Source organism: Ictalurus furcatus, chromosome 5, assembly GCF_023375685.1.
Source record: "Ictalurus furcatus strain D&B chromosome 5, Billie_1.0, whole genome shotgun sequence".
NCBI lineage: Eukaryota > Metazoa > Chordata > Actinopteri > Siluriformes > Ictaluridae > Ictalurus > Ictalurus furcatus.
In genome coordinates this window covers 24,921,553-24,942,659 of record NC_071259.1, presented here as the reverse complement: position 1 = coordinate 24,942,659, position 21,107 = coordinate 24,921,553, and the positions used below count along the sequence as shown (strand labels likewise).

At 36.9% G+C, this 21,107-nt stretch overlaps 2 protein-coding genes across 3 annotated transcripts; one reads left to right on the top strand and one right to left on the bottom strand.

Moving 5' to 3' along the window:
• Positions 1-4,177: 4,177 nt before the first annotated feature.
• Positions 4,178-6,288, top strand: mc3r (melanocortin 3 receptor). Its single transcript, XM_053625908.1, has one exon. The coding sequence runs from the start codon at positions 5,005-5,007 to the stop codon at positions 6,286-6,288; it is 1,284 nt and encodes a 427-aa protein (XP_053481883.1). The 5' UTR covers positions 4,178-5,004.
• A 4,370-nt stretch (positions 6,289-10,658) lies between these two features.
• LOC128608028 (uncharacterized) lies at positions 10,659-20,438 on the bottom strand. 2 transcript variants are annotated; one of them, XM_053625394.1, is made up of 5 exons: positions 20,280-20,433; positions 19,385-19,527; positions 18,458-18,677; positions 14,247-14,428; positions 10,659-13,120 (listed from the first exon to the last, which is right to left on the bottom strand). In XM_053625394.1, exons 1-5 carry the CDS (start codon positions 20,308-20,310, stop codon positions 13,070-13,072), a joined length of 627 nt encoding a protein of 208 aa, XP_053481369.1. In that variant the 5' UTR covers positions 20,311-20,433; the 3' UTR covers positions 10,659-13,069. The 2 variants fall into 2 exon arrangements, with proteins under 2 accessions (XP_053481369.1, XP_053481368.1); XM_053625393.1 differs by having other exon boundaries at positions 10,669-10,774; positions 20,280-20,438.
• Between the last annotated feature and the right edge of the window lie 669 nt (positions 20,439-21,107).

The following is a 21,107-nucleotide window of genomic DNA, read 5'->3' as shown; positions in this document are numbered from 1 at the left end:
GGTCAATATTAAAAGTAACAGTCAGTATCTGGTGGCCACCAGCTGCTTTAAGTACTACAGTGCATCTCATCCTCATGGTCTGCACCCGATTGGTCACATCTTGCTGTGAGATGTTACTCCACCCTTCCATCAAGGCATTTGCAAGTTCTCGATCACGTCTAGGGGGACACATGGTTACATGTAATTTTCCACTGCAAGAATGATCAGCTGTCCTTCCTGTCTCCCTGTAGCACTGTGTTAGGTGTCTTACATTACAGACATTGCAGTTTATTGTTATGGCCACATCTGCAGTCCTCATGCCTCCCTGCAGCAGGCCTATGGCATGTTCACGCAGGTGAGCAGGAACCCTAGGCATCTTTCTTCTGGTGTTTTTCAGAATCAGTAGAAAGGTCTCTTTAGTGTCATAAGTTACTGTAACTGTGACCATAATTACCTACTGCCTGTAAACTGTTAGTGTCTTAAGGACTGTTCCACAGGGGCATGTGCAATAATTGTTTATGGTTCATTGAACAAGCATGAAAAACATCGTTTAAACCCTTTCCAATAAAGATCTGTAAAGCTTATTTGGATTTTATGAAATTATCTTTAAAATACCGTCTCCTGCAAAAGGGATGTTTCTTTTTTTGCTGATAATAGATTACCTTTAAGGATGCCTTTTTCACCAAAGAGGAACGTATTGAAATCATTCTCATGGCTGGATTGGAAAGCTGTTGCAAGGTTGTGATGGACTTTTACAGGAAACATGGCAAGCACATCACACACAACACTGTTGTCAAACTTATTAACAAATTCAAAAAGACTGGAAATGGACATCCACAAACATCCACTGACAAAGGCACAACCGACATGGTGCTGGTAACATAGTCCCCTATATATGGAGACTTTTGGGACACCCTGTAGAAAAGATTATATTACTGAAGCACTTCAACTCTATCTTTTGGTTCAGTTTGTGCCCTGCCAAATAATGCGGCCTGCTACCCATTATACAACTGTGTATGTGTGGTTTGTATCAGGGTCCAATTGTATTCTTACTGCAATCAAATTTCACTTTGAAGATTTGCAGATTGCAATCAGGGTTCACTTTGAAGCGTACTAACTCTCTCAGATGGTTATTTGTGACTGTTTATTTTTGTCCACATCCAAGTGCAATTGCTATGTCCTCACCTTAATCTCACCAAAAGGTAAACAGCACCCTGATGATTCTGTCCTGACCAATGTTAGGCCCTCTGCCTGTCACCTGAGTCGAAGTCACTCCAGTGCCATGACAGTAATAATCCATCCATCCATCCATCTTCTATACCGCTTATCATTCAGGGTCACAGGGAACCTGGAGCCTATCCCAGGAGGCATAGGGCTCAAGGCAGAGTACACCCTGGACCGGGTGCCAATCCATCATAGGGCACAATCACATACACATTCACACACTACGGACAATTTGGACATGTCAATCCACCTACCATGCATGTCTTTGGACGGGGGGGGGGCGGCGACCGGAGTACCTGGAGGAAACCCCTACAGCACGGGGAGACCATGCTAACTCTGCACACACAGGGTAGAACCCCCAATCCTGGAGGTGTGAGGCGAACATGCTAACCACTAAGCCACCATGTGCCCATAATAATAATAATAATAATAATAATAATAATAATAATAATAATAGCCTATCTTGACCATTTCTGTTAACAAGAAAATGTCTTAAATATGACCTGACATGAAGGCAGACCTGCCAAACATTTTATGTATAAAAAGAAACTCATCAGTGCCTGAACAAGCAAATACATAATCATATCTATTCATCATGCTAATCTTTACTATCCAAGAGGTGTAATATCATATTAATGTCCTGATCTGGAGTCTCCTGACACTTCCTGGTTCTGGCAATTGCTTGGACTCCTATTAAAGTCATGGCCACACCCAAACACCTACAGCTACACCTAGAGGTTATTTATTCTAAGTAAACAATTGGTCATTTGAATTTTGTGTCGACTTTTTTTATGGTGCTTCCCTTGAGTCAGGGTTGTAACATAATGGGGGCTCATCTGGAATATGAACCCAACATTTCTCTTGGCTGACTCACCAGCCTTTTAAAATAAATATTTATGCTAGTGATGTTGGTGCTGGTGTTGTTCTTCTCCTGGATGACTGCTTGGAGGTAGAGCATCCTGTTTGTTACTTTTCTAAAATGCTTGAAAAACATTAGAAACACAACTTGACTATAGAAAAGAAGGATTTGGTTCTTATGCTAGATATCAAAGTTAATCCTGGCAACAGTGGGTGCAAAGCAGGAGAAGTCACTCCATACGGGAAGTCCATCCATCTAAGGGTACCATGTACACACACATTCACCTATGGGAAATTTATCATAGCCAATCCGCCTACCTGCATGTTTGTTTGTTTTTTTACTGATTGGAAAATATGCCACAAATGTGAATGTATGGATGTTGTGATATAGTGGCTTGCTTTTTTATTTATTTATTTTTTTACAAAGTTGTCTTTGATGCAAATTGTCTTGACATATTATAGTAACTTTTGCCCCGTGCACAGATTGAGTCATTTTAAATACCACAGCTCTCCCGATACTACACATTCTTGTTCTGACAAAATAATGAGTAAATTATGTAACTCCATTTCCCATGGGTGGGTGAGTTGGGTGGGTCATCAAACCTGATAGGTTAGGAGACTTTTACAGTATGTATGTATCTATATATGTGTATGCTTGTATGTATCTCTTGTATGTTAGGAGACTTTTACAGTATGTATGCATGTATGTAAGTATGTATGTGTATGCTTGAATGTATGTACATGTGTAGGTGAAATGTACTTCAGATTAAAGCACTTAAATCAGACTGAATTTTGGTTTTTTTGGAAATTTGGGTGTTGGCACAGCAGTAATGGTGTAATTAATTTGCAGCAGAGTTGGTTAAGGTTTCAACTGTGTGTGTGTACAGTGCATCCGGAAAGTATTCACAGCACTTCACTTTTTCCACATTTTGTTATGTTATAGCCTTATTACAAAATGGATTAAATTCATTATTTTCCTCAAAATTTTACAAACAATACCCCATAATGACAACATGAAAGAAGTTTGTTTGAAATCTTTGCAAATTTTTAAAAAATAAAAAACAAAAAAAGCACATGTACATAAGTATTCATAGTCTTTGCTCAAGCACCTGTTGAAGCACCTTTGGCACCAATTACAGCCTCAAGTCTTTTTGAATATGATGCTACAAGCTTGGCACACCTATTTTTGGGTGGTTTCTCCCATTCTTCTTTGCAGGACCTCTCAAATTCCATCAGGTTGGATGGGGAGCGTCGGTGCACAGCCATTTTCAGATCTCTCCAGAGATGTTCAATCGGGTTCAAGTCTGGGCTCTGGCTGGGCCACTCAAGGACATTCACAGAGTTGTCCTGTAGTCACTCCACTCCTTTGTTATCATGGATGTGTGCTTATGGTCGTTGTCCTGTTGGAAGATGAACCTTCGCCCCAGTCTGAGGTCCAGAGCGCTCTGGAGCAGGTTTTCATCAAGGATGTCTCTGTACATTGCTGCATTCATCTTTTCCTCGATCCTCACTAGTCTCCCAGTTCCTGCCACTGAAAAACATCCCCACAGCATGATGCTGCCACCAGCATGCTTCACTGTAGGGATGGTATTTGCCAGGTGATGACTGGTGCCTGGTTTCCTCCAGACATGACGCTTGCCATTCAGGCCAAAGAGTTCAATCTTTGGTCAATCTTTGGTCTGAGAGTCCTTCAGGTGCCTTTTGGCAAACTCCAGGCGGGCTGTCATGTGCCTTTTACTGAGGAGTGGCTTCCGTCTGACCACTCTACCATACGGGCCTGATTGATGGAGTTCTGCAGAGATGGTTGTTCTTCTGGAAGGTTCTCCTCTCTCCACAGAGTCACGCTGGAGCTCTGTCAGAGTGACCATCGGGTTTTTGGTCACGTCCCTGACTAAGGCCCTTCTCCCCCGATTGCTTAGTTTGGCCGGGCGGCCAGCTCTAGGAAGAGTCCTGCTGGTTCCAGACTTCTTCCATTTACGGATGATGGAGGCCACTGTGCTCGTTGGGACCTTCAATGCTGCAGAAATGTTTCTGTACCCTTCCCCAGATCTGTGCCTCGATACAATCCTGTCTCGGAGGTCTACAGACAATTCCTTGGACTTCATGGCTTGGTTTGTGCTCTGACATGCATTGTTAACTGTGGGAACTTATATAGACAGGTTGTTTGCCTTTCTAAATCATGTCCTATCAACTGAATTTACCAAAGGTGGACTCCAATCAAGTTGTAGAAACATCTCAAGGATGATCAGTGGAAACAGGATGCACCTGAGCTCAATTTTGAGTGTCATGGCAAAGGCTGTGAATACTTATGTACATGTGCTTTTTTTGTTTTTTATTTTTAATGAATTTGCAAAGATTTCAAACAAACTTCTTTCAAGTTGTCATTATGATGTATTGGTTGTAGAATTTTGAGGAAAATAATGAATTTAATCCATTTTGGAATAAGGGTGTAACATAACAAAATGTGGAAAAAGTGAAGTGCTGTGAATACTTTCCGGATGCACTGTATGTGTGTGTGTGTGAGAGAGAGAGAGAGTGTGAGAGTCTATGCCCTTAACTCATAATGTCTACCGTGGCTAAAGTGTCCTTACCTAATCCTGTGAGCTCTATTAAATAAGCATTAAAGATGTCTGTGTTAATCAAAATATCTCTTACTTTATCATTTTCTCTGAACCACTCACACACACACAGAACCAAGGACAGACACTTTGCTTTTCTTTGGAAAGTGTATACAACGATTTGAGCACACACATGCACAGACATGTCCATGCACACGTAGACAGAGAGAGAGAACATCAAGTGGAGGCAGTGCAAGTAGCAGAATCAGGCAGTGAGTCAGTTTGCTCTGAGCATCACTGAGAGAGCTCATATCAGACAACAGCACGAGAGGACTCTTAACTAACCTCTGCATCATTATCTGACTCATTCATTCACATTTACTTCATGCATTTTGTTCTTTTCTTTATTATTCTATTGTGTCATCTGAGTTCAATCTCCCTCTTAATCTTCTTGTGTTCTTCTCTGTTTCACTCCACATCTCTCCTTAATAATTTTAACCTCACTTTCTCTACCCCAGTCTCTTTCATTTTCTCCATTTTCCCATCCATTTTTCAGTGGATACTCATGAACGGATCTTACCATCACATGCTCCTGCGGGACAGCTCTCTGACCAACCTCACAGAAGAAACAGAATACAAGAATGGGAGCACTTCGCTGTGGCTGTCTAATGGCAGTGTTGCTGCTCCTCCATCAGGGGCGCTATGCCAGCAGGTTCAGATCCAGGCTGAAGTTTTCCTTGCACTTGGGATCGTCAGTCTGCTGGAGAACATCCTGGTCATTTCTGCAGTGGCGAAAAACAAGAACCTTCATTCGCCCATGTACTTCTTCCTCTGCAGCCTGGCAGCGGCGGACATGCTTGTGAGTGTCTCCAACTCCCTGGAGACGATTGTGATTGCCATTCTTAGAAACAATGTGCTCAAACTCAGTGATTTTTTTGTGCGTTTGATGGATAATATTTTTGATTCCATGATCTGTATTTCTCTGGTAGCATCCATTTGTAACCTCCTGGCCATCGCCATTGACCGCTATGTCACCATATTCTACGCACTACGCTACCACAGCATTGTAACAGCACGGCGTGCATTAAGTGCCATTGGCATCATTTGGCTCACCTGCATCATTTGCGGCATTGTCTTCATCATATACTCCGAGAGCAAGATGGTCATCATTTGTCTAATTACAATGTTCTTTGCAATGCTGGCACTGATGGCAACACTCTATGTTCACATGTTTTTGCTTGCCCGACTCCATGTCCAGCGCATCGCTGCGTTACCAGCCGCAGCTGTTGCCGCGGGTGATCCGGCGCCACGGCAACGCAGTTGCTTGAAGGGAGCAGTGACTATCAGCATTCTCTTGGGGGTCTTTGTGTGCTGCTGGGCACCTTTCTTCCTCCACCTCATCCTCCTTGTGGCATGCCCACGCCACCCACTCTGCCTGTGTTACATGTCACACTTCACCACCTACCTGGTGCTCATCATGTGCAACTCGGTCATCGACCCCATCATCTACGCCTTCCGCAGCCTGGAGATGAGAAATACTTTTAGAGAGATCCTCTGCTGCTTTGGCACAGGCTGTCCATCTCCGGCTTGCGAGCGAGAACGAGAGATGGACCCGGAGAGAGTGAGGGAGAGACGACAGGAACGGGAGAAGGAGAGTGAGACAGAGTGAGATGGAAAGGTAGACAGCCAGGGGAAAAAAGAGAGAGAGTATTTGGGTGGGGGGGTGGGGGGGTGGGGGGTGGTTGATGTTGTTGGAAAGATGAAGAAAAAAGAGGGGAATTAGTGCTTGGATTATCAAGGATGAAGATAATTAAAACTAATTATGTTGTGTGTGTGTGTGTGTGTGTGTGTGTATGTGTGTGCTCACGTGCGAGTGTGTGTGTGTGTGTGTGTGTGTGTGTTACAGGTTATAGTAGTTTGTACTTATGTATATGTGGGTGTTTTGGGAATTCAGGATACTTATAATTATATAAAATTATTATATGATTATTATAAAATTTGACATTTTAAAAAACTATGATTTATAAAAGCTATTATCTTTTTTTCTACTCATAGATTATACAGTACTTATTAACTTGCAGGCTTCAAAAATGGCCATCCTGCTGTCTGTACAATCTGATCTGTTCAGGAAAAAAACTGGTATTATCCAGTTCACAATTCACTGTGAGTCTCACTACAATATATATATATATATATATATATATATATATATATATATATATATATATATATATATATATATATATCTCCCTACTAATCTAACTAATCCCTTCAATCACCTGTTTTTGAATTATATTGTGTTCAGAATGTCTCTTAGCTGTATAGTGTGCACTTTGATTGTTAACATTTTAACTAATTCTTTGAGTGAAGGAATGAAATCTGGGGTCTTGTATTTAGCTTTGTCAGATAATTTTCCCATATTTCATTATTCTTTGATTAAGGTTAATCTAGTTAAACATACCAAAAAAGTAGAGATTTAAGAGAGATTAAGTAAATTATCTTTGAATATAATTCTAATTCATATAATATCTCCATCCATCCATCCATCTTCTACCGCTTACTCCTTCTTCAGGGTCGTGGGGGAACCTGGAGCCTATCCCAGGGAGCATCGGGCACAAGGCGGGGTACACCCTGGACAGGGTGCCAGTCCATCACAGGGCACACTCACACACCCATTCATACACTACGGACACTTTAGACACGCCAATCAGCCTACCATGCATGTCTTTGGACTGGGGGAGGAAACCGGAGTACCCGGAGGAAACCCCCACAGTACGGGGAGAACATGCAAACTCCGCACACACAGGGCCCCGGTGGGAATCAAACCCCGGACCCTGGAGGTGTGAGGCGAACGTGCTAACCACTAAGCCACCGTGCGTCCTCATATAATATAACAAAAATCATATTCTAAGGATTTATCAAAAATTATTGAGTCTGTTGAGATACCTCAAGTGTCAACTACAAGATTCTTGGGAATTTTTGTTGATGAGAGTTTGAGAGGGAGAGAACAAATTGACTGGTTTAGCAGAAAAATAAATAAATCTATTGGTATAACAAGGAGGGTTAGTCATCTTGTGTACCAGAAATTTTCTTCTTACTCTTTATTATAGTTTAATTTATCCCTATCTTTCATATTGTAATATAGTCTGGGCGAGTACTTTTCCTAATACTCTCCATAAAATTTGAGTTCTTCAGAAACGTTTTGTTATGATGGTAACCCGATCAGAGTCATATATTTCATCTGCTCCTTTTTTAGAAATTTCAGAAATTTGTCCTATTTATGATATTAATATTTTTCAAATATGTTTTTATTTATAAGATACATACGATACAAGTGAAGGGAATATTCCTGAGCAATTTAAGTCTTACTTTAAAGAAAATTCAAAGGTCCATACATATTCAACTCGTCAATCTTTGGATTTTCATTTTCCTAAATTTCTCACTTGTAGAGATCAATTTTCGATAAGATTTACAGGTATCAAATTATGGAATGGCTTTTCCCACTTGTTAGAAGAATGTTTGTCTATAATATGTTATAAAAGATGTTTAAACGATCATTTAATTGCTGCCTTCTAACTGGTTTTCCTTATTTATTGTTGTCCATGTATTATGTTTTGTTTTATTTCATTTATAGTGACATTTATTATTATTATTCTGGTGTATAAACCAATATCCCTCTTATATTACTTTTATATGCTACATACATATATACTTAAGTATTTATTTTAAATAGATGTTCGCATACATTTAAGTACATTCACATAAGCATGCACATACATATTTATGCATACATTTGCACTTATACACTTTAACGTAACACACATACATGTATTCACCTATTTTTAGTTTCCAATTTTTACATATTTTTTGTTGTTGTTATTTTGTTGTATATTGTTTTTTTTAGTTTTCTTCTGATGCAGTTGTATTATTGTTTTTTGCATGTTAACTTCGTGTTCTTTATGATATTGTGAAAACTTAACATTGATTAGGTGGACGCTTTAAATAAGCCCTCACGGGTTTTCTGCCTCCCCTGCACTGTTTTTTGTAGTTTTGCTATGTCTTTGTGTATATTTTAAATAGTGCAAAACATTAAAAGAACAAAAATAAAGAAAGAAATAAAAGAACACTTCGAGCACAAGTTCATATACGTCATCATTATACTTCACAATGACATAGATCGTGTGAATACCTTCTATTGTTATTGAAGGTCAATTCAATACTTATGGATGTGACATTAGCACTCACATTGGCTAATAAAATCTCACAGCAAAGAAAGGCTTAATGAGCCAATTTGCATATGTTGTCATTTAACCTTTTGTAGACAATGCAGACAAACCTTTAAAATAAAACCTTATGTATTCATTTGCATGTTTCAAATACATAGGAATTTATCGGCATTATGAATGTGACGTAAAATGGGCAAACCTTTGTGTGAGTCTATACACATTTTAGCGAAATGTATATGTTTATTTGATTTTTCATGAATTCTTTATTTATGTGGTGTGATTATTTGTGCTGTAATGTTTAAAATGCTGAATATGGAAATAAAGTTTGCACACTTGAATGACAGATACTCTGTGCTCAGGTGTTTCAGTGCCCAACATATTAGTTTACTGCATTCTTTTCACAGTACCCCACAGTATGTCACACTGAATGCCATACACCATTTTGTTCTCTGTAAGCACACAAATGGAATATAGCTGTTAACATGGGCATGGCGCTGATGTTGTTTAGCCCATTTCAACCCATCTGACCCAAACTCTCCATGTTTGCTCCAAATTGCTCTTAAACACCATTCATTAAAAATAATTTTAATTCCGCACTGACTCAGTGAATGTTGTTTTGAAGTGACTTTCTGCAGCCGACCTATGTCACTGGATTTTTTTCTCCACGTAATTAACAATCAGACCAACTCTCTGTGCTCTGTTAGTGACTTATGACGCAGGGCACCAATTCAGCTGATTCTGGCCTAATGAATTGTGTGGATGTTCCGTTTTTCATTTCTTTGCAACTTGTTTTCAAGAAACCTTTGCTTGCGAGTATGAGGAAGAGCCAGAATGTGCTTTCCTCAGTAATGACATTAGAGATCAGATTTTTTTTTAAACAAGGGAGACGAATGAGAAATATCCATGTTTTTAACCTTAAGGAATAAAACATCATGGTGTGTGCTGTTTTAGGAAAATAATCAGCACTGCTTATTAATGCCATTACCATCCATTGATTATTTTCCTATAACAGTACATCTTGAAGTGTCCTTTTATACCACAGCAATATTCCAACATTTACATTTTTTTTATTAATTACTTAATTATACATCATGCTTTTTAACCATCTATAGTTGCATGTTGTGGAGTGTCCAGGAATCAAGTTAGTCCCTGTTATCAGTTATATTTTAGCAGCTATGTACAGTCTCTCTCTCACCAGCCTCTCATTTTCTCTACTTTTAGGTTAAAAAGACATAAAACTTACAGAAAATGTATTGATCATTAGAAAGTGCTGAAACTGGAGAGTCCTTACATAGATAAACATCTCCTTACAATAAACAGCTCCTTAGAGAAAGCTTTACCAAATCAACGATTGCAGGTCTTTGTTAAAAAAAAAAAATATATATATATATATATATATATATATATATATATATATATATATATATATATATATATATATATATATATTATTTATATATAGACAACATCTTTTGTCTGTTGTTAGTCTGAGAGTATGTGGAGTATCTGCCTTATTATGATCGAGCTGTTATTATAGAAACAATAACATTAGAATAAGGACATTAATCTAAACCATTAACATAAGTCATTTGACAGCACAACTGTCAGAACTGCTCTTACATTGTTTATTAGTCAAGATTTGTAATATGTTTATTAGTCAAGATTTGTGAAATTGATGTTTAAATTAACATATATTGTGCAATTATGAAATAAATTACATTTAATTGTACATAGGTTATGTAGATTATAAAAGCATAAACATCACGTATTTCCATGCTATTTTATTTATTTATTTATTTTAAAAAGTGTTAAAATATGGTCCACAAAACAATACAGTTCTTTTCATGCCTTAAAGGGGAAGAAAATTATTTAGTCCACATCGGTTTGTTTCCATTGGGCTTGCTGAGTGCATGGTTCCTGGCAGAGACCCTGGTTACAGGAAGAAAAAAAAAAATCTATGAATCTGAAATGGCAGAAGTTTTCATGAGAATTATTTTGACTTGTATTTTCGAGAACAGACTAAAAGGTTGACAATCTGAACAGCATGGAAATAACAGACTCATATGCCAGCATTTATTAAGGAGGCGCTTCCTGCAGAGATGCAATATTACTTGGTGACTCACCCAAAGCACTACAGTCGCGACTGAAATAAAACCACAGGTTGAAATTACCGTTGAACCATTCATGCCTTTGTATTTATTTATTTTTATTTTTTGGATATTTTTATGTGATCATTGCTGTCATTAAGCACACCTTAGCCCCAAGCAGTTCTGTAACTATGTAAAGTAGCTACATTAATATAATATATTGGGAGTTACTTAACCTGGAGGGAGGCTGGAATATAAAGAGGGTTGCTAGTATATACAGCTAGTACACATTTTTATTTTAGTTAAATAAAATATTCACATCCAGTGTACTTCTTTTATCATTACAAAACCAGACGGTTCAATAACCTTTCTTATGGAGAGACAAAGTACTTTGTTAGATAAATAAGTAACTGCACATCTAGATGTAGTAGCTATGAGCTCTCTATTTCAATCTCTAATTTTCAGAAAGAATTCCAGATCATGAAAATGTAACAAAGATCAGAATTTTTAGATTTCCAGTATAGATATAGTATGTTGTGGGTAATGAGGAATAAGACGGTCTCTCATAAGGAAGTAAGCTAAGAACCTCGTAACAGTTTAAGGTTAAAATATTCAAATAGGGACTGATTAAAAAAAAAAAACAAAAAAAAAAAAACAACCTCATCAGATGAAATTCATAATATAGTGACAACAGACAGACATGAAAAACATTACAAATGATATATATATATATATATATAGTAATGTATTTTGTTATATATAGTTTTATAGTTATATATATGTAAATATATAGTTTTTGACATCATAATTTTCAAATGATTTCTCATGTTTCCATGCTCCAATCAAGGAGAACCTCTACAGTACATCATTTCACACATTGGTTCAGAAGTTATACTTAAGTGATAGTTTAAATAAAGTGACCAAATCTTGTTCAGTTAAAACTGGAAGTATCCAGCCAAAATACATCTATGAAGTAAATATTGGAGCAAAAATACTGAGCACCTGTGACGGTGAAATTTGTACTTAATTTTTTTCCCTCTCCCACAAACACAACACAACAGTTACACCTTCTCAAATTATTCTCTCAAATCCTATTCTACAAATCACAAATTAAGAAACTCATACGCTCACATTTTTGCTACAGCTGCTGCAGTGAATACTGTGCAAAACGCAATCACACACCCGTATCAAAAATGTGAAGTCATGGACAAATTTTATGCATCCGCAACTCAGTATGTGAATTCGTGCAATGAGAGTTGCACTCCTGTAGAATATTTTCTCACAAATACATTTTTCTCTTGGAAATTTTTCTAGCACAACCACAATTCAATAACTACAACTGCTTGAATCTGCCACTATGAGTCTGAAATGCTGATTTTTCACTCACAAATGACAAGTTCTTTGTGTCAAATTCATGTAAATATTTTAAATATGTTTCAAAGATTCTACTTTTCACTCAACTGAAATAACTGACATAATTTATAATGAAAATTGTTGTATTAAATTAGAAAAGAATGCAAAAATTATTTTCTAAAACAAGCATATATAGTGGTGGCTCAGTTGGTAGAGCGGGTTGTCCACTAATCGTAGGGTTAGTGGTTTGATTCCCGGACCGCATGACTCCTTGGGCAAGACACTGAACCCAAGTTGCTCCTGATGGCAAGTTAGCACCTTGCATGGCAGCTCTGCTACCATTGGTGTGTGAATGGGTGAATGAGACACAGTGTAAAGCCATTGGATTAAAGTGTGCCATTTATATATATATATATGCACACACACGTTAACCTGCAAATGTACAAATTTTCACAATTATTAAGTTATGTTACACAGGCATATTGAGGAGAGTATAGTTTAGGCTACATAGGTTATAATATCCTTAAGTGTTACTGTAATAAATGTAAATATAAGTAAATGAAATTACTGACTAATTTAAATATCTGTATTTTGTACAGGATGACAAAAACACATAATTAAACTGGATTTATGATAGTCACTTCGTACTTTATCAGTGAACAAACAAGTTATAGATGATTGTAAACATCTATTATTTATTCAGAATGACCTGACTTAAATTAATAAAAAGTCTTTGATCAAAATGTAGATGTTTTATTATCCTCAGATCAGGATTTCTTTTCTCTCACTTGGCCCATAATTTTCTTCTTTGGTGTTCCTTAAAGCTTGCCATCCCCTATTAAAAGAAAGATCAGTAGTGTATCGTTAATGTCAGTCTATGTATCTAAGTTTAAATTAGTCTGAATCTTGTCATGGAAATAATTTAAGAAAACTCTTCTTGAATCGCTTAAAATGAAAACATATCATTCCATGTATACTGGAACAATTCTTTCTATTGTGGGTGTGTAAGGGTTAAAGTTACCATTAATCAGATTTTAGTCATCACAGCTACTCTGCTACTCTACTGCCTAGTCTGCTATGATTATGAAAAAACTTGTGAAGACATTTCTGCACAGGTGTTTTTTCCCCCGCACACTTATGTCACACAGGATGGAAAATATAAGCACAGAAAGGTCAACTGAGTGTAGCACTACATAAATTGAAGTTGTTGAGACTGCTGTGAAATGAAACTTTGAGCTATGTGCTTCCACAGCAGAGAATGTAAATTAAGCAACAATGTTAAAACCAAAAGTGCTTATATGCAATGTACATTATTAAAATGCATCATACTGATGTATATACAGTTTATTTAAAAAAATATATATTTTAACATTTTACATTTGAGGTTTTTCGCTTCTCTCCCCATTAGAAACCATCACAGTAATTCTAATGTTGTCCAATAGAAATACCATTACAAATCTTCAGCTAACCATAAAAACCCTTACCATTACCATTATTGGTCCTTAATGGTACCCATTAGACATAACATGCCAGCAATAGAAGGCAACAAATTTCCATTACAGTTTCTATTAAAACAAATACAATTTTCATTATAACCATTAAACCATTACAAATTCTATGTTTTCTATTGGGGTTTTTCAGCAGGGCTGTGTGCCATAACCATAATTTAGCTTGGAAAATTCTGCACTTATTTCACCAAATTATACTAAAGAGTGGATTTTGATTAGATGCACCATCTCTGCCATGTACTCATTCATGATCATGATTGATTGGCTGGGATACTGAATACAAATTTAGTACACATTCAATTCAATTAAACCATTGTCTGGTGCCTCATGTTGTCCCATGTTAATTCTAGCACCATGAATGACAATGAAAGCCTACTTGATGATGAAAGCTATGAGATGTTATGAAATAAAATTGCCAGCATTATAAAAAACATATTAATACAAAACACTTACCCCCACACACGCAAAACAGAGTAGAGCTTTGCTCAGACTTAGACTTAAGAATCCAATCAAGACAGACAAGGGGCTCACGTCCACTGGCAGAACCAGACCGACCATAGAAAAGTTCAACTCAGTGGAATGATGAACAAACTTGCTGGTGACATCCATGGTTGGTGTTGTCTCAGTAACACTCTCTATATTGATTTAAAAAGGACAAAATGAACGAAATGTTTAAAATTCTGATAAATTAGAGGTTTTAAGGTCTTGCTGAGGGTTGGGAATGGAAAAAAAACCTGCAGAAATCCAAATGATCTGATTGAAGTTCTACTTCCTTATGTTTCGGATTGCAGGGTGGTTTCCTAACTAAATTCCAGAAGGCCATAGGCAACTTGCTATGAATGATTTGTTGTATGCACAAAAGAACAACAGTAAGAACAACAACAACATTTATTTATATACCACATTTAAAAACAAAACATTTTGACCAAACTGCTTACATGCCATACAAAACAAATGTGAAACAAATAATATAGTTAAACACACCAAATACGGTCAAAAGCAATAGAAAAGAGGTAAGTCTTCAAATAAGATTTAAAACTATCAAAAAAGTGAAAAATGTAAGCTACTGTGTTGGGATTGTGGCAGAAAAAGAAATAGCCAGAAGCTTCAGCTACTTAGACCTTGTAATGGGAAGAGTAAGTGCCTATACAATGTTGGAATGAAGAGATGCAGTGAGAGTGATTAGATCTGATCAACAAATCTGATCAATCATAAAACATGCATGTCCACATTTCAATTGCTGTAGAATAAAAGCATATTTTCCACTTCCACATCAACAGAGTGATGTACCCTTCTCTTCCGGTTAAATTTGGTATCCAGGGTGTTAGAGCCCCTTTCAGAACCTGCAATGCCATGGTTTGTGCATACTCATTTGGAGCATAGGCTGCTGGGTGAAAAGTACCAATAACTCATTATTTCTGTATCCAACTTTTCCAGCCAGGTAACACTTGTACATCCCTGCTTGTTAAAAGTTAACCCTCTGCAAGACTAGAGAACCTTCTTCTGTATGGGACACATCTGTACGATTCTCATAGTTCTTATATAGCTGTGGTTAAAAACAACACATGTTGACCAAAGTGCTTTACATGCCAAGGACATAGCAATATGAAACAAATAATATGGTTAAACACACTAAATACAGTCAAAAGCAAGAGAAAAGAGGTAAGTCTTCAAATAAGATTTAAAAGCCTCAAGGGTAGTGCAGGTTCTAATATGAAAAGGCAAACCATTCCAGAGACATGGAGCCACAACAGAGAAAGCCCTTTCTCCTTTTGATATTAAACGAGACTTAGGAATAATTAAATGTAAACTCTGCAATGAACTTAAAGGTCTAGAACATATACTGCTAAAGGAGTTCTGCAATGTAGGGAGGTGCCAAGCCATTTCAACCTTAAAAACAAATAATAAAACCTTATATTCTGAACTTAACTGGGTGCCAGTGGAGAGACGCCAACACAGGTGATATACTAGCCTGTTTTCTAGTCCCAGTCAAAACCCTAGCTGCAGCATTTTGGACTGACGTGATAATGAGGCATGAGAAATACTATAATACAATGAATTACAATAATCCAATCTGGAAGAAATAAAAGCATGTATAACAACCTCTAGAACCTTGAAAGACAAAATACGTTTCAATTTTGCAACAGCCCTTAGTTGAAAAAAGTAACTTTTTACCACAGAATTTATATGCCTATCAAACTTTAAATTGGAATCAAAAATCACACCAAGATTCCTTAACTGATTGTGTAATATAGATGCAAGAGGGCCTAGTTGATAAATTATGGATTTGGTAGAACTGGGGGGGAACTCTAACACGTCAGTTTTTGATTCGTTAGGTGAAGAAAATTTGTTGCCTCCATTTTTTTTTTATCTCATAAAAACAGTAAAAGAGTGAATGTAAAACAGAATTGCCCCTGGCTTTAAAGGAAGATAAAGCTGAGTATCATAAGCATAACAACGGTAAGATATATTGTGTTTTTGACAAATATGTGCCAAAGGAAGCATATACAAAGATAATAAAACTGGGCCCAGTATAGAGCCTTGTGGAAATCCACTGGTAATGGATGCAGAGAAGGAAGAAACATTACCCAATTCTAACGTTCTCCCTTTAAGATAAGAGGAAAACCATTCAAGTGCAGTCCTTTGAATTCCTGCCCACTGTTTCAAATGCGCTAGCAAAATTTAATGTCAAAGGCGGCATTAAGATCAAGAAGGACTATGGTTGCCCAATTTCCTGATTCAACAGCTAGCAACAGGTCGTTAGACACTGAAGGAGAGCAGACGCTGTGCTATGTTGTGACATAAATCCAAACTGCAATTTATCCAAAATACCATTTCTATTTAAAAAGAGAGAGAGAGAGAGAGAGAGAGAGAGAGAGAGAGAGAGAGAGAGAGAGATGATGATAAACAACCTTCTCCAGGATTTTCGATAAAAAGGACAGTTTAGAAATTGGTCGATAATTATTTAGTACTGCCGGATCCAGACTGGGCTTTTTTAAAAGAGGTTGCACCACAGCATGTTTAAACAGGATGGCACAGTACCACTTAACAAACTGCAGTTCACTATCGACAGTAGACTTAAGCCAACAACATCCATAACTTGGATAAGGAGGCGAGGAGCTATAATATCTATAGAACATTGTGCAGGCTTCATTTGCTGGACTAAATCCACTAAGCAAGAGAATGATACAGGTTCAAACTCACATAATAAGCTAAATCATTTTAATTGAAATATAATATAGGCAAATCTACAAAATTGTGCAATACTGAAGAAATAAGTCAGAATTTCCCAACCAATAACCTTCACATAAAATAATTTAGTCCACTGTCTATGAATTGCGATTTAGTTTGATGAGCCTAGCTGAGTTGCCAGTTCACAAGAAAATATAAAATCATAAAACATAAATCAGGATTTCAAAAATGGCATGCAAAAAGGAGAGAGAGGCAAGAAGTAGTGAAAGGGCCAAGAGGATAACGAGCATCTTCAGTAACCACTTTATCCTGGTCTGGGTTGTATTTAGAGCACAAGGTAGGAGAATTTATACTGGATGGGACGCCAGTTTATCACAGGGCACCATTCACACACAGATTCACATACACATTCACACCTAGGGGTAATTTATCTTAGCCAATCTGCCTACCTGCATATCTTTGGACACTGGGAGGAAACCAGAGTATCTGGAGAAAACCCTTGTGAACACAGGGAGAGCATGTGAAACTCCACACAGATAGTTACCTGAGGTCAGGACTGAATGCAGAACCCTGGAACTGTGAGGCAGACTAATATTTTTTAAAATAAATTCATAAATTCATAACTCGGCTGTGAACTTTCCCAACCTCATGTATTCTAGGTCAGGATGGTGATCTGTTTGTTTGCCAAGCCTCCAGTGGAGTAGGCTGATGGACAATAATCAATGCCCCAATTGTCTGAGACCAAAGCATCTTTAACAAGCACTTGCAGAGCCTTTCCCTTACAGCAGCATAATAGCAATGAACAAACCTCGCACGCTACGTAAACACTGCCAACTATTTATCATCCTTCCTCTAACACTGCTGGTCAGAGCAGGAAGTGAAAAATGTAAGCTAATGTGTTGGATTTTGTAGCAGAAAAGAAATAGCCAGAAGCTTCAGCTACTTACACATTTGTAATGGGAAGAGTAAGTGCCTATACAATGTTGGACTGAAGAGTGGTAGTGAGAGTGATTAGATCTGATCAACAAATCTGATCAATCTAAAACATGCATGTCCATATTTAATTTGCTGTAGATTAAAGGCATATTTTCCACTTCCACATCAACAGAGTGATGTACTCTTCTCTTTTGTTTAAATTTGGCACCCAGGGTGTTAGAGCCCCTTTCAGTACCTGCAATGCCATGGTTTGTGCATACTCATTTGGAGCATAGGCTGCTGCGTGAAAAGTACCAACAGCAGATGATAAGCCAGAAAAAAACATCCTCCGTCCCAGATAAGGATGTATTAGGATAAACAGTCAATCATGAAAAGAGCCACTTGACACTGGAACTTTGAATTGAAAAAAAAACTTGTTAAGGTAACAAACGAACAGGAATACTCCACTAATTCTGAAGAAAACCACCCTGTTTTCCAATTCCTCACAGACAGACAGTTATATACATTTTCAAAAGCCATTCACATTCATAAGTTACCTGTTACATTCAGTATGACAAATGACTCATTATTTCTGTGTCCAACTTTTCCAGCCAGGTAACACTTGTACGTCCCTGCTTGTGAAAAGTTAACCTTCTGCAGGACTAGAGAACCTTCCTCTGTAAGCGACACATCTGTACGATTCTCATAGTTCTTATATAGCTGTGGTTTGCTTTCTTTGGTTGAATTTCTAATAATGCCCTCTTTGTTTGGGGAAACCTAAAGAGAAAGAAAGAAAAAAATATTTTTATTTGGTGAAAATCCATCTATTTTCTGTACTGCATATCCTACGCAGGGATCCTGGAGCCTATCCCAGGGAATCAGGGCATAAGGCGGGGGGCAACCTAGAACAGGGTGCTAATCCATCACAGGGCACAATCACACACACACACTCATTCATGCACTACAGACAATTTGGAAATGCCAATCAGACTACAACTTATTTGTTTGGACTGGAGGAGGAAACCCAGAGAAAATAAAATCCCCAACGCAAGGGGAGAACATGCAGTGCGCACACAGGATGCAGGCACTTATTGAACCCCCAACTCCGGAGGTGCAAGGCAAACGTTCTAACCCCTAAGCCCCCCATATGGTAAAATGTCTAACAATTCCATCTGTATAAGAAAGGATTTATTTGAAACACGCAAGCATTTCTTCTTTGATGCCTGAAACAGAAAAACATCAGGGTACATGTGTATCACTCACACAGACAACTTAAGTTATAAATTATAAGTTATTTTAATGTATACAATTATACATATATTTATTAGATTACTATATTATATTTGTATATATGTAGTATATGTTTATATATGTATAATATGTAATTTCACTTACATATACTTACTCTATGTTAAAATAACCTGATAAAATGGGAAATGGGGTTAATAGGTCAAATCAAAACAGGTGATAATATTGCATTGTACCTTGTACCAGGTGAGAGAAATGTAATGTTTACTGTAAGACAGTGCAGGACAGGGCAAGAAGGCGTTAGTTTCGTATTCTGATTGGACTGTGACAGCTTCTTCATTGGTGGAACACAGAGCTGTATATATGGCCAGACACAAGGCTGGAAAAACAGTCACAAAACTCCTTTACTATTCACTTCCATTTAGTTATCTGCAGCTAAAATAAAACTTCAATACATAAAAGCCACAAGCAAAATTAAATAAATAAATAAATAATTAAATACCTCACATAATAGACACACTTTATATTTCACAAGCATAAATATTTATCAGTTTTTTCATAACAGTGCAAGTAGGAAATTGTTGTCCACAACCCCGATTCACTGGTACTTACGCCTAGCCTGTGTCGTTTGATGTGTTCTCTTTTATTTAAACGGTGATCCCTTTCTGAGCTTATAAATAATGAAACCAGTCCAAATAGACACAGTTCCCTACAGAGCTATTACAGCATCTCAGTCATGCTTTCTATTGCATGGATTCTTGTTAAAGAATTGTGATTTGTGCCATTCCATTATGAGAGCCATGAGTACACCTCAGTAACTACCTGAATCACAGACTTAGTCTGTGCAAATATTGGATTCATCTTAACATTAACAAAAAACATGGATTTTTTTTTTTTAAACAGTCTTTAAATGTCCTTAAATAAACACAGAATAAAAATGTCAAACATAACAAAGAGAATCACTTTCATTGTCTTGTCCATCTCTCACGTAAACATATGAAGCTATGATTAGACATGATCATCAAACTTTTGTATGTCCTTAAGCTATAAATATTTTTAAAAAATTCATTGTAGCCTTCAGACTTGATATAAAAGGTTAAAAAAAATAGTAGAATGAGAATATTTGCTTACCCAGTATTCTAGAAAGTGTGCAACTCTTCATATTTCACCAACGGTTAATCCTACTTTGTCAAGTTCAGATCAGACACCAAGTGAGGAAGTGAGGGGCATGTAAGGAGGGGAAAGTATGGTATGCTGCTGTGTTGGCAATATGTATTTTGCACTGTGCAGTTCTTGTAAGAGTTGAGTAGATTTATTTTTAACATTTGAAAAACAACATAAAGGAAAAAAAAACATGACAAAATGTCAGTTCATGTAACAAAAACACATAAACAGCTTGTTCTGGTTTTCCATCATCAAGTTTTCTGCACCTCATTTCAAACTTTAAAGCTGTCACACTGAAATAACAATTGTTAGGACGAGACCAATGTTCAGATTAGGATGATTATTATGATTGTTGTTGTTGTTGTTATTATTATTATTATTATTATTATTATTATTATTATTATTATTGATACTACTACTACTACTACTACTACTAATAATAATAATAATAATAATAATGGTACCCTAAAGTCAGTGTGCCCTTACATATCATGACAATGTGTAAATCCTTCAATTCAATTCAATTCAATTTTATTTATATAGCACTTTTAACAATGGACATTGTCACAAAGCAGCTTTACAGAAACATATAAACATTGGATACAAATCTTTGAATATGAACTCACAGAAATTAACGTAAGAAAATAAAATTTTCTCTGACACTTTTAAATGAAAGAATTCCAGAAGACAGGTACAGTATAAACACAATGTTGTTGTTGTTTTTTTTTTTTTTTATAGAACTATATACAGTAAACAGTATAAACCATGAAGTACACTTGATTAATAAAATAATTT